Here is a 14,896-nt window from a genome sequence, read left to right as displayed (position 1 = left end):
CAGGTTTTTCGGCCGGAGTCCACACCTTTGGGGGTGGGTACTGTCCCGCCCTGACCTTAGAGAGCTTTTTATGTCTCTATTTTGGTTTGGTCCGGCTGTGATTTGGATGGGCATTCTATGTTCATTTTTCTATGTGTTGTATTTCGTTGTTTTGGCCGGGTATGGTTCTCAATCAGGGACAGCTGTCTATCGTTGTCTCTGATTGGGAACCATACTTAGGTAGCATTTTCTCACCTGTGTTTTGTGGGTAGTTATTTTCTGTTTAGTGTTTTCTGCACCTGACAGGACTGTTTCGGTTTCGTTATTCACTTTGTTATTTTTGTTTCAGTGTTCAGTTCAATAAAAGTCATGAACATTTACCACGCTGCGCTTTGGTCCGATTCTTCCTCATCAGACGACGACACCCGTTACAGGTGCTCGGTCTCCAGCTGCTAATCCCTTCTCTGTAGAACTGAAGGAAGCAGATTAGTGTAAGCAAAACTATGACTGACTGACAGATAAATGAAGGATTGACGAATGGACTGACAGAGAGACAGATTGACAGAGATACAAACTGACAGAGAGACGGACTGACAGAGAGACGGACTGACAGAGAGACAGAGACGGACTGACACAGAGATGGACAGAGAGACAGACTGACAAAGAGACAGACTGACAGAGAGACAGACTGACAGAGAGACAGATAGACAGAGAGACGGACTGACAGAGAGACAGACTGACTGACAGGGAGATGGACTGACTGAGTGTTAGGGAGGCCGTGGTGGCCGTGTGACTACGGTGCTGCAGTAGATTGTCTGGTGCTCGGTCTCCAGCTGACTGTATCGGCACGCCTGGCTGCCATGGCGACGCGCCCATGCATGAGGACAGCGCAGCGAGGGCATGGCTGGCTCCAGATGTTGGGCTCACTACCCCCCATTTATCCTAAACCACACACACTGCCCTCCACAACAGCAGGCCATCTGCAGCGCGCACACACACACACACACACACACACACACACACACACACACACACACACACACACACACACACACACACACACACACACACACACACACACACACACACACACACACACATTAGCTCAGCCAGGTGGCTCTGTAGCCCCAATTGGACTTCTTCCACCTCTGGCTTTGTCAGTTGATTTCAATGATTCCAGTTGCTAAGAAATCATGCAGGGATGAATGGGAGTGTTTAAATGGGTCAGTGTGTGTGTGTGCGCATGCTGTAAAAACCCCCCAGGTGAATTTTCACTGCCTTTATTTTGCGATGGCAAAGTACCTCTTTGTGTTGGGTAATTAGTTTACTGGAATAGAACCAACTGCAGTCATGCCCCGCAACACATCCATTTCTAGTGATAGTGCTCCTCGTATGGAAGGGGCTAGCTACTGCATATGCAAAAAAATCGATCCCTCAGTCCTTCCACACCAGAGATAGACCAGACTATCTTACAATGGCCGCTCATTATTGTATCAGTGGTGTGTGTGTCGGTGTGTAAGCGTTTGTTTGGTGGTAGTGTGTGCGCACGTGTGTGTTTGGCGTGCGTGTGTGTGTGTCTGTGTTTGACTGACAGAGACCTTCTCCATTGTTCCCTGTGTGTCCTACAGCCAAGCACGACGTCAACGGCAACAGGACTGTTCCACCATTCCCCGAGGGACTTCAGATGTCTATGTTTGGTAAGTGATCCGTATGAGAAGAGGGGGGAGTACGGGAGGGAGGGGGGAGAGGAGAGAGGGAGCAGGGGATAGGGGGAAAGAGGGGAGGATGACACCCGGACAGTATAGTGTAATTAGTCCCCCCCCAGATACTCAGTTAGGTTCAGAAAACTAAGTGAAAAACAAAAAGAAGATAGAGAGAGAATAGAGGGATGGGTAGGAGGAAGGGGCGCAGAGATGAATTGCAGGGGGTGATTAGGATCTCTTTAATAGAATGCATTAGTTCAGCTCCTCTTTTCTCCATTCGGGGAGTCAAACTGTGTAATCCATCAGGACAGACAGTAGAGAAATCAGCCTCTTTATCTCCCGGGCATGTGTACAAATAAGCATGTTTTAAAGCAGCCTTACATGCTCTTGTTACCGGTCGAGCGTTTCAAATCACAAATCCCCCTGTGAACAGCCTTAAAAGGTGCCAGTTACCCTTGACTTGACTTGACTGCCTTCTACCCCCCCCAGTTGCCACTGTGCCAGTGATTGGCTACGTTCAGCCCTACCTTGTGTTAATACTCCCACATGGTATGTGTTGTATCAGTGTGGGCTGTTGTATTCATGTCACACCTAAGACAGGTAATGAAATCAACACTGTTTAGTATTTTACTCACTCCACCTTATCATCCATCTACCCACCCATTATCCCTCCAATGCTGCTAACTGAGATCGAGACCTTGGGGACTATAAGGTCCTATCTGTATAAAGCCATTTGAACTTGGCACTATAAGGTCCTATCTGTATAAAGCTATTTGAACTTGGCACTATAAGGTCCTATCTGTATAAAGCCATTTGAACTTGGCACTATAAGGTTCTATCTGTATAAAGCCATTTGAACTTGGCACTATAAGGTCCTATCTGTATAAAGCCATTTGAACTTGGCACTATAAGGTTCTATCTGCAATGCGATCACAAACCTGAACAAATACAGACGGACTAATCAGAACACGTCTTTGCCATCTCCCTCTAGGTATGGTCTGGGCTAGTCTAGTCAGCAATAATGGAACACAAGCAAAAAACAACAGGCAGAAATCTGAAAGTAAATGATGTTGTCACATCGTTGTTCAGTGATGACCGCAATTCATCTGATGACCATAATGACTCTATCTTTGTAAAATAGTGTTATTTTATCATTTATGTATTCAAATAGCTACAATCTGGCTGAACCCAGACAGACATTTCAGAGCCATAAGATTCTATCTGCAATTGCACCCCCTTAAAAAAATGTGATACTCTGCACTTTAGGTACGTGAGGACGTTAATGGGTTATGAAAGAAGAATTCACAACAAAACAGTTCTGAGATCTGGAATGTGAAAACTTTGATGCTCAATATCTCAGAACTATGCTTTTGTGACCTTAATGTCTCAAGGTCACAAGTATTTTCTGTCTTGTCGTAAAGGGATGGTCTCTTTCTGTATGAGGTCTGTTGTGTTAAAGGGATGGTTTGTTTCTGACAGAAGTATGTTCTGTTAAAGGGATGGTCTCTTTCTGTATGAGGTCTGTTGCGTTAAAGGGATGGTTTGTTTCTGACAGAAGTATGTTCTGTTAAAGGGATGGTCTGTTTCTGACTAAGGTGTGTTGTGTTAAAGGGATGGGCTGTTTCTGGGGAGCAGAGAGGAAGTTCTGGAAGCAGAAGGGGGTCTACTCCACCCAAGTGGGCTATGCTGGAGGCCTCACCCCCAACCCCACCTACGAAGAGACCTGCACAGGTACCACTCAACATAGCTAGCTATCAACAATGCCCCTGACTCTGTCACAATGTCCAAATGCTTGTAGAACAAACAGCGTGCTCACAATAATTCATTATTTTGACTATTGTGTGTCATAAGCCGCCCTCCACACTCCGTGTGTGGAACACACTAACCAGCCTCAAAAATGATGCATGTGTTGATCATCTCCTCATGTTAAATTGACTTCTACACGTATTTAATGAATGTCCTTACATTTCTATCAGGTACTACTGTACTGTACATGCAGCAGCAGGAGAATAATACACAGTTAGTCAGTAGCAGAGGTATCTGTTGTTTAAATTGACAGTATTCAGCTCTTTGTTTTCTCACAACCTGCCCATGAAAACACAATGGAATCCCACAGGCCCGATTTCTAGTGGAGCAGGGAAAAGGTTGCCACAAATGGTTGACCGCGGTCTAGCATGGTGTGTGTGTTTGTGTGTTTAATGATCCTGACAGTTAAGGAGTGTGTGTAAGGCCATTGTTTGGTACACACCAGTATCTGTCTGTATTCTACTTTCTAAGTGTGTGTGCAGTGTGTGACTAGAGAAATCCACCAGGAGGAGCATCACTACAGTAGCTCTATGGTTCTGTGATGGATGTCCTCATTCTGCCTCCCTCCTCTTAGTAACAAAGCAGCTACAGTAGGTGTCATTTTGAGCTGTCTATTGAAATGGAGAATAAAAAATTGTTTTGGAAATGAGAATCCAAATCAGCGGTGGAAGAAAGTCGACGTGGTTCAGACAGTGAACTTGTTCTCTACAGTTTTCCTTTCGTTGCGATAATGGGAGTTGGGTGTTTTTGAACATTCAGGGCATTATCCAAACACTGTCAGCTGTCTCTGTGTTATTTTTAGATGCACCCACTGTATCTCCATCCTGCTTTGAGGGATTTAGGATTTAGGATCTAGGAAATGAGATTTTGCTCTCAGTGTGAATGTAGTTTTCTGGGAATAGGAGGTAACATAATAAAACCCTGCTGGGTGTTCCTCTGACAACTGAGGGCATTGTCTGAACTCTGAACCTTCATGACCAGCACTGACCTTCACAGACTTGGCTGGGCCCTCGGCAGTGTGTGTGTTTTTGGTTTTACTATCCTTGTGGGGACCAGAAATCCTCACAAGGACAGTAAAGCAAGTAAAATTCGGACAAGTGGGGACATTTTGCTATTTTAGGCATAGAGGTTAGGTTTAGGGTTAATATTACAATTAGGGTTAGTAGTAAGGGTTAGGGTTAGGGTTTCGGAGTTAGGGGTTAGGGAAAATACGATTTTGAATGGGAACCAATTGTTTGACGACGATACTAAAAGAAACGTGTGTGTGTGTGTGTGAGACTGTGTGTGTATGTGCGTGCGCGCGCGTGTGTGTGTTTCATTTTATTTATGTTTTGTTATCATTCGTTTTCTGTTCTGGCAGTAGTGGAACTGCCCTGTAGAATGTAGAATGCAGAGTACTCACTGACTGCCACTCACTGCCACTCACTGCTACTGACTGTTACTGACTGTTACTGACAACTACTGACGGCTACTGGCGGCTACTGACGGCTACTGACTGCTATTGACTGTTACTGACTGCTATTGACTGTTACTGAATGCTATTGACTGTTACTGAATGCTATTGACTGTTACTGAATGCTATTGACTGCTACTGACTGTTACTGACTGCTATTGGCTGTTACTGACTGCTACTGACTGCTATTGACTGTTCTGAATGCTACTGATGGCTACTGACTGTTACTGACTGCTACTGACTGTTACTGACTGTTACTGAATGCTATTGACTGTTACTGACTGTTACTGACTGTTACTGACTGCTACTGACTGCTATTGACTGTTACTGACTGCTATTGACTGTTACTGACTGTTACTGACTGCTATTGACTGTTACTGAATGCTACTGACTGTTACTGACTGCTACTGACTGTTACTGAATGCTACTGACTGTTACTGACTGCTATTGACTGTTACTGAATGCTGCTGACTGCTATTGACTGTTACTGACTGTTACTGACTGCTATTGACTTACTGAATACTACTGACTGCTATTGACTGTTACTGACTGCTATTGACTGTTACTGACTGCTATTGACTGTTACTGACTGCTATTGAATGTTACTGACTGTTATTGACTGTTATTGACTGTTACTGACAACTACTGACGGCTACTGACGGCTACTGACTGCTATTGACTGGTACTGACTGCTATTGACTGTTACTGAATGCTATTGACTGCTATTGACTGCTACTGACTGCTACTGACTGTTACTGACTGCTATTGACTGTTACTGACTGCTATTGACTGTTACTGAATGCTATTGACTGTTACTGACTGTTACTGACTGCTATTGACTGTTACTGACTGCTATTGACTGTTACTGACTGTTACTGAATGCTATTGACAGTTACTGAATGCTATTGACTGCTACTGACTGTTACTGACTGCTATTGGCTGTTACTGACCGCTACTGACTGCTATTGACTGTTCTGAATGCTACTGACGGCTACTGACTGTTACTGACTGCTACTGACTGTTACTGACTGTTACTGACTGCTATTGACTGTTACTGACTGCTATTGACTGTTACTGAATGCTATTGACTGTTACTAACTGCTATTGACTGTGTCTGACTGCTATTGACTGTGTCTGACTGCTACTGACTGTTACGGGCTGCTATTGACTGTTACTGAATGCTACTGACTGTTACTGACTGCTATTGACTGTTACTGACTGCTATTGACTTTTACTGACTGCTATTGACTGTTACTGACTGCTATTGACTGTTACTGAATGCTACTGACTGCTATTGACTGTTACTGACTGCTATTGACTGTTACTGACTGCTATTGACTGTTACTGAATGCTATTGACTGTTACTGACTGCTATTGAATGTTACTGACTGCTATTGACTGTTATTGACTGTTACTGACAACTACTGGCGGCTACTGACTACTACTGATGGCTACTGACTACTACTGATGGCTACTGATTGCTATTGACTGTTACTGACTGCTATTGACTGTTACTGAATGCTACTGACTACTACTGACGGCTACTGACTGCTATTGACTGTTACTGACTGCTATTGACTGTTACTGAATGCTATTGAATGGTACTGAATGCTATTGACTGCTACTGACTGCTACTGACTGCTACTGACGGTTACTGACAACTACGGACATCTGACGGCTACTGACTGTTACTGACGGCTACTGACTGTTACTGACTGCTATTGACTGTTACTGAATGCTATTGAATGGTACTGAATGCTATTGACTGCTACTGACTGCTACTGACTGCTACTGACGGTTACTGACAACTACGGACATCTGACGGCTACTGACTGTTACTGACGGCTACTGACTGTTACTGACGGCTACTGACTGTTACTGACTGCTATTGACTGTTACTGACTGCTACTGACTGTTACTGAATGCTACTGACTACTACTGACGGCTACTGACTGCTATTGACTGTTACTGACTGCTATTGACTGTTACTGAATGCTATTGAATGGTACTGAATGCTATTGACTGCTACTGACTGCTACTGACTGCTACTGACGGTTACTGACAACTACGGACATCTGACGGCTACTGACTGTTACTGACGGCTACTGACTGTTACTGACTGCTATTGACTGTTACTGAATGCTATTGACTGTTACTGACGGTTACTGACTGCTATTGACTGTTACTGACTGCTATTGACTGTTACTGACGGTTACTGACTGTTACTGACTGCTATTGACTGTTACTTAATGCTACTGACTGTTACTGAATGCTACTGACTGGTACTGACTGCTATTGACTGCTATTGACTGTTACTGAATGCTGCTGACTGCTATTGACTGTTACTGACTGTTACTGACTGTTACTGACTGCTATTGACTTACTGAATGCTACTGACTGCTATTGACTGTTACTGACTGCTATTGCCTGTTACTGACTGCTATTGACTGTTACTGACTGCTATTGACTGTTACTGTCTGCTATTGACTGTTAATGAATGCTATTGACTGTTAATGAATGCTACTGACTGTTACTGACTGCTATTGACTGTTACTGACTGCTATTGACTGTTACTGACTGCTATTGACTGTTACTGAATGCTATTGACTGCTACTGACGGCTACTGGATGCTACTGACTGCTATTGACTGTTACTGACTGCTATTGACTGCTATTGACTGTTACTGACTGCTACTGACTGCTATTGACTATTACTAACTGCTATTGACTGTTACTGAATGCTATTGACTGCTACTGAATGCTATTGACTGTTCCTGACTGCTACTGACTGCTACTGACTGCTATTGACTGTTACTGACTGCTATTGACTGCTACTGACTGCTACTGACTGCTATTGACTGTTATTGACTGCTATTGGCTGTTACTGAATGCTACTGACTGTTAATGAATGCTATTGACTGTTACTGACTGTTACTGACTGTTACTCACTGCTATTGACTGTTACTGACTGTTACTGAATGCTACTGACTGCTATTGACTCTTACTGACTGTTACTGACTGCTATTGACTTACTGAATGCTACTGACTGCTATTGACTGTTACTGAATGCTACTGACTGCTATTGACTGTTACTGACTGATATTGACTGTTACTGACTGCTATTGACTGTTACTGACTGCTACTGACTGCTATTGACTGTTACTGACTGCTATTGACTGTTACTGAATGCTACTGACTGCTATTGACTGTTACTGACTGCTATTGACTGTTAATGAATGCTACTGACTGCTATTGACTGTTACTGACTGCTACTGACTGCTATTGACTGTTACTGACTGCTATTGAGTGCTATTGACTGTTACTGACTGCTATTGACTGCTATTGACTGTTACTGACTGCTATTGACTGTTACTGACTGCTACTGACTGCTACTGACTGCTATTGACTGTTACTGACTGCTACTGACTCATATTGACTGCTGTTGACTGCTACTGCATGCTACTGACTGTTACTGACTGTTACTGACTGCTCTGACTGCTACTAACTGTGTCTGACTGCTACTGACTGTTATTCACTGTTACTGACTGCTACTAACTGTTACTGACTGTTACTCACTGCTGCTGGGGCTGCAGATCAATGTGAGGGGGTTTGATCCCTGTGTGGCTGTAGAAAGATAACTGTACCCCTTCCTCCTTCCCCTGTCTGCACACAGAAACACACACACACACCGTGGCTCCTCTGCAGACAGCACTAATCCCAGCAGAGCGTCTGCAGTGTGCAGATTGGAACGGGATCCTGTGTCAACAAGGGATTAGGGGTTGCAGGAATGTATTGAACAGACAACCGACACAAAGACAGAGAAACAGAGAGAGAATGGAGGAAAGCATAATTTGGATGAGGGATGTGTACAGTAGAAAATAGGACAGGGCAGTACATGAATACAGGGCTGGAGGTCACAAGTCCTCATTGTCTTTGAACACCATAGTTGGTCAATCACAGTCAATCACATTTGAAAAAGAAATCTGAATAAAAAAGAGTGTAACGTATTCTTTGCTCCAGGCCATGCATATAGTGCAGTGGGATGCAGAGAGTGGTGGCATATGGACTTCTGACTTCTGCTGAGCCTCATGCTGGCAGCCGTGTTGCCCATCCTCCCCTGAGCTGCCAGCGGATGATGACTGTGTGTGTGTCTCAGGCGTCCTTCAGCTCACCCTGAACACACAGCTCCACTGCCAGGCCCACCAGCTGAGCGAGGGAGCCACCGGATGGAGGAGAAAGGAGAAATAAATAGAGGCTGAAAGAGAGACAATGGAAGGATGGATTTGAAAGAAATAATTGTTTACAGAGAGAGAGAATGGTAGAGGGAGGGAGAAAATTAGCGTGTGTCTGTGCAATCAACTGTGTGTGTGTGTGTGTGTGTGTGTGTGTGTGTGTGTGTGTGTGTGTGTGTGTGTGTGTGTGTGTGTGTGTGTGTGTGTGTGTGTGTGTGTGTGTGTGTGTGTGCTCTCAAAATGATACACCATATCAGTTGTGTCCCATGTACTCCCTTGTTCCTCATCCTGTCTCCAGGACATCACTGTGTTCTTCCGTCAGGTTTATTGTACAGTTCCTCTGTAGCGTCAGTCTGTAATGAGAGTGACCCTACAGGTTAGTTCTTATTACTTTTTTAATATCCCAGCTGTAGATGTGCTGCAGATAGTGGAGAACACAGCCTTATGAGGTGATATTAAACACACACCAATCTCAGTGGAATAAAGTAATCTCGCTAGAAATGTCTTGAATTAGGAATAGAAGAGCAGGCCGTTATATGAAACACTGTTTTACTCGGTCATATTGAGATGTGAATTTTTGTGAATGTCCCTCGGCACTAGATATTCAACTGCCAGTGAGGGAGGAAGCGAGTGTGGGGAGCGAGATGAGACAAAGTAGGGGATGAGAAGACAGAAAGAGAAAGGAGGAGGTAGAAGTGGAAGAGTGAATGAACGAGTTCTCCAAACAGCTCTATCCAATTAGCCCGTCCTGGTCTCTCCAGCTTGCGTGGTTGGAGGACTCTCCTACTGTACCTCCAGAGCCCTGGGCCAGAGGGACTCTCTTCTTGGTTAAAACATTCAGAACTCCTCCAGGACAGCAGCTCACGACTGGACTGGAGAACAAGAGACACTCACAGTCAGGCTTTTCACTGCTTCTGATGAGTTGATAGAAAACTCAAGGTTTCTTATCCACAGAGCTAGAATGAGATGATCATAAACCACTCCTAATCTTAACCAGAGGGATAAGGAAATATCTGATCCTGGACCAGTGGATTGGTGCAACTTTCTGCCTACTTCTCCTAACCTCCCCATCTCTCCTGTCTTCTGCTGTCTCCTTCAGGTAGAACAGGTCATACTGAGGTTGTCCGGGTGGTCTGGGAGCCAGAGAAGACAAGTTTCTCCAAACTGCTCAAGGTGTTTTGGGAGAGCCACAACCCAACTCAAGGTAAAACCCTCTCTGTCCATCCACACAGACACCTCTGGTATATACAATTACAGTATTTCCAAACGACTTGCCGTAGTTTAAACCAAGTCTATACTGCTTTCTCTCTGCCTTAAGCTATCCATAGCAAAATGATGAGTCCGCCATTTTGAGCGCCTACAATCAGGGTTCTATGGAATGAAGGGAGGGAGGAAGGGAGGGAAGGAAGGAGAGAGAGGGAGAGGGAGAGAGAGAGAGAGTCACGCTCCACCCAGAGAGGTGCCTGGAGTGTGTGACCTAATCACACACATCGCCGTGAGTGTGTGCTTAATTTTACCCTTGTTGACCCTGTGTGAGTGTGTGTGAGTCCACAGGGTACACACGGCCCCAGAGAAATGTGCCTCTCTGTGTTAGCTCTGACCCCTCCTCACCTCAGGCACGTCAAGTCCGCTGGCCAGCCCAACCTCTGGACAACCTTAAACACACACACAGAAGCTATGACACACAGTGGAGAAGAAGATACACACAAGATGAGACACATTGTTGGTGACTTTCTTCCACACTGTTGACAGTACTACGTTATCATTCTCAGGTCACTTCAGTGTCATGAATCATGACCTACTTCCGGAGTGGTTTGGCTCCAGAATACTGATGTTGCACATAGCGTGCAGAATATAACTGTTCATTTCCTCCATTCAACTTTTTCAAAGATGCTATTTTAGATTTGATGGTTTGATATGGTGGGCTCAAAGAAAGATCCTGATTTAAATAAAATGTGCATCCATAATGCATTACCCACACTGAGTGTACAAAACATTAAGAACACCTGCTGTTTCCATGACATAGACTGACCAAGAGAATCCAGGTGAAAGCTATGATCCCTTATTGATGTCAGCTATTAAATCCATTTTAATCAGTGTAGATGAAGGGGAGGAGACAGGTTAAAGAAGGATTTTTAAGCATTTAGATAATTGAGACATGGATTGTGTATGTGTGCCATTCAGAGGGGGAACCTCCCGGGTGGCGCAGTGGTCTAGGGCACTGCATCGCAGTGCTAGCTGCGCCACCAGAGTCTCTGGGTTCGCGCCCAGGCTGGGCTGGGTTCACGCCCAGGCTCTGTCGCAGCCGGCCGCAACCGGGAGGTCCGTGGGGCGACGCACAATTGGCATAGCGTCGTTAGGGAGGGTTTGGCCGGTAGGGATATCCTTGTCTCAGTATGTAAAATGTAATAAAATGTATGCACTCTACTGTAAGTCGCTCTGGATAAGAGCGTCTGCTAAATGACTAAAATGTAAATGTAAATGTAAAATGAATGGGCAAGACAAAAGATTGAAGTACCTTTGAACAGGGTATGGTAGTAGGTGCCAGGTGCACCGGTTTGAGTGTGTCAAGAACTACAACGCTGCTGGGTTTTTCACACTCAACAGTTTCCCCTGTGTATCAAGAATGGTCCACCACCCAAAGGACATCCAACCGACTTGACACAACTGTGGGAAGCAATGGAGTCAACATGGGCCAGCATCCCTGTGAAATGCTTTCAACACCTTGTAGAGTCCATGCCCCGATGAATTGAGGCTGTTCTGAGGGCAAAAGGGGTGCAACTCAATATTAGGAAGGTGTTCCAAATGTTTGTTATACTCAGTGAATGCAGTGTACCTGTATATCTTCCCGCTGTAGTTTAGTCCTCGTTCCCAAAGTGGATGTAATATTCAGGAAGGTTCAGATAGAGACTAAGGCCAAGTACTCTCTGAAGTGCTGCTCACAGGCCCAGTGATGCTAGATGAGGTTAACCTACTGATTCCCATATCATAAGACTCACTGTCATATTCCATGTGATCGTAACAGGACACTACTATCAACAGTATGACTAAATGTGTCCCCTAACACCTAGCCAATGATTGCGTGTTTGAATGGGAGCTTTTTGTCAGGGAACAAAATCAGTGTGGGTCACTGTGTGTCTGCACAGCTCACTCTCCGCTCCCAGAAACAGAATAATTACACAGAGGCAGGCAGTATCTGTATCCGTTTCTATATATGGATCAAGGTGAACTGTACTTTGATTGAAATTACAGCGCGGTTGGTCTGGTTTCATCACCAGGTAGTTTTCCCCAGACAGACAGGGTTGATTGCGAGTTTGGTTCATAAGACGAGCCTGTCAGAGCAAGCACCGTCTGCTGGTTGGTTGGCGAATGAAATGATCTCAGCTTAGGTCCCCTTATATATAAACTCAGCAAAAAAAGAAACATCCCTTTTTCAGGACCCTGTCTTTGCTAACACACTAATAGCTTACAGACGGTAGGCAATTAAGGTCACAGTTATGAAAACTTAGGATACTAAAGAGGCCTTTCTACTGACTCTGAAAAACACCAAAAGAATGATGCCCAGCGTCCCTGCTCATCAGCGTGAATGTGCCTTAGGCATGCTGAAAGGAGGCATGAGGACTGCAGATGTGGCAAGGGCAATACATTGCAATGTCCGTACTGTGAGACGCCTAAGACAGCGCTACAGGGAGACAGAATGGACAGATGATCGTCCTCGCAATGGCAGACCACGTGTAACAAAACCTGCACAGGATCGGTGCATCCGAACATCACACCTGCGGAACAGGTACAGGATGGCAACAACTGCCCGAGTTACACCAGGAACGCACAATCCCTCCATCAGTGCTCAGACTGTCCGCAATAGGCTGAGAGAGGCTGGACTGAGGGCTTGTAGGCTTGTTGTAAGGCAGGTCCTCACCAGACATCACCGGCAACAACGTCGCCTATGGACACAAACCCACCGTTGCTGGACCAGACAGGACTGGCAAAAAGTGCTCTTCACTGACGAGTTGCGGTTTTGTCTCACCAGGGGTGATGGTCGGATTCGCGTTTATCGTCGATGGAATGAGCGTTACACCGAGGCCTGCGCTCTTGAGCGGGATCGATTTGGAGGTGGAGGGAAGACATCCTCCTCCCTCATGTGGTACCCTTCCTGCAGGCTCATCCTGACACGACCCTCCAGCATGACAGTGCCACCAGCCATACTGCTCGTTCTGTGCGTGATTTCCTGCAAGACAGGAATGTCAGTGTTCTGCCATGGCCAGCAAAGAACCCGGATCTCAATCCCATTGAGCACGTCTGGGACCTGTTGGATTGGAGGGTGAGGGCTAGGGCCATTCCCCCCAGAAATGTCCGGGAACCTGCAGGTGTATTGGTGGAAGAGTGAGGTAACATCTCACAGCAAGATCTGGCAAATCTGGTGCAGTCCATGAGGAGGAGATGCACTGCAGTACTTAATGCAGCTGGTGGCCACACCAGATACTGACTGTTGACTTTTGATTTTGACCCCCCCTTTGTTCAGGGACACATTATTACATTTCTGTTAGTCACATGTCTGTGGAACTTGTTCAGTTTATGTCTCAGTTGTTGAAACTTATGTTCATACAAATATGAACGCAGTTGACAGTGAGAGGACGTTTGTTTTTTTGTTTGTCTGTCTGAGTGTGGTTGTGTGTGTGTCTCTCTCTGTGTGATTTGTCCTTTGTTTATGTCTTCCTCTATATTGAGTGAAAAGTGTTTTCTTTAGTCCAGTAAATTCTCTAACAGTTACACAACATTGCCTTCTCTCTCTCATTGTCAGGAATGCGCCAGGGCAACGATGTAGGAACGACCTATCGATCAGCCATTTACACATACACACAGGAGCAGCTTGAACAGGCTCTGGCCTCCAAAGACAACTATCAGAAGGTAAAGTAAAGTTTCTGTGTGTGGGAGTCACATCAACTCAATAATCAGTTCTCTCGAGAGGTTCAAGCCATAGAAACAAAAGCTGGATGTGAAAGAAAATCCATTTCCCCCGAATAAATAAACACGGAAAATCCCATACAGTAGCCATACGGCCCATACCAGAACACATTATACCAGCTTTACATTGAGAAAGACAACGTTTCCCCCCCCCCGACTGCACCAGTCACATTAAATGCTTGCTGCAACACACCCATCTTTCCAACGAGCATCAGTCCAGGTTCAAATCCTGTCACCTTACAGGGAACATGCATAAAGCCAGGCAGCCTACCCCACCTGCATAATGCATATGTTTAATGGAGAGGGATTGCATGCTGCCACTGATTCCCCTGGTGAGAGGAGAAAACAGGAGGGGAGGAACAGCAGAATCTCTGTGGTGCAACGCTATATGGAGCAGCTTTACCGCACTAGACCCCACCCTCCCCAACACTGCTGCATGCATAGCTTCCAGAAGTAGGGAGAGCTTACAGTGGAGCTAGGCTGGTCTCCTTCCTGCTTCTGGTCTCCTTCTCTCTCTTCCTCCGGTGGCTACAACCTTACTGCTCTCTCTCTCTCTCTCTCTCTCTCTCTCTCTCTCTCTCTCTCTCTCTCTCTCTCTCTCTCTCTCTCTCTCTCTCTCTCTCTCTCTCTCTCTCTCTCTCTCGTTCTCTCTTCTCTCTCTCTCTTTCGTTCTCTCTTCTCTCTCTCGCGCTCTCTCTCTTTCTCTCTCTCTCTCCCGTTTTCTCTTCTCTCTCTTGCGCTCTCTCTCTCTCTCTCTCT

The 14,896-nt window shown here is 45.4% G+C and overlaps 1 protein-coding gene across 2 annotated transcripts in view; it reads left to right on the top strand.

Annotated features, from left to right (window-relative positions):
- LOC120024546 (mitochondrial peptide methionine sulfoxide reductase-like) overlaps positions 1–14,896 on the top strand; it is a 99,980-nt gene that overhangs the window by 62,273 nt on the left and 22,811 nt on the right. For both annotated transcript variants that reach the window (XM_038968828.1, XM_038968829.1), the window contains exons 2-5: positions 1,608–1,676; positions 3,294–3,413; positions 10,272–10,376; positions 13,974–14,080. In XM_038968828.1, coding sequence (XP_038824756.1) covers positions 1,608–1,676; positions 3,294–3,413; positions 10,272–10,376; positions 13,974–14,080 — 401 coding nt within the window. The remainder of the gene's footprint in view (positions 1–1,607; positions 1,677–3,293; positions 3,414–10,271; positions 10,377–13,973; positions 14,081–14,896) is intronic.

This window comes from Salvelinus namaycush, chromosome 29, assembly GCF_016432855.1.
Source record: "Salvelinus namaycush isolate Seneca chromosome 29, SaNama_1.0, whole genome shotgun sequence".
NCBI lineage: Eukaryota > Metazoa > Chordata > Actinopteri > Salmoniformes > Salmonidae > Salvelinus > Salvelinus namaycush.
This window is presented reverse-complemented; position numbering and strand designations above follow the sequence as displayed.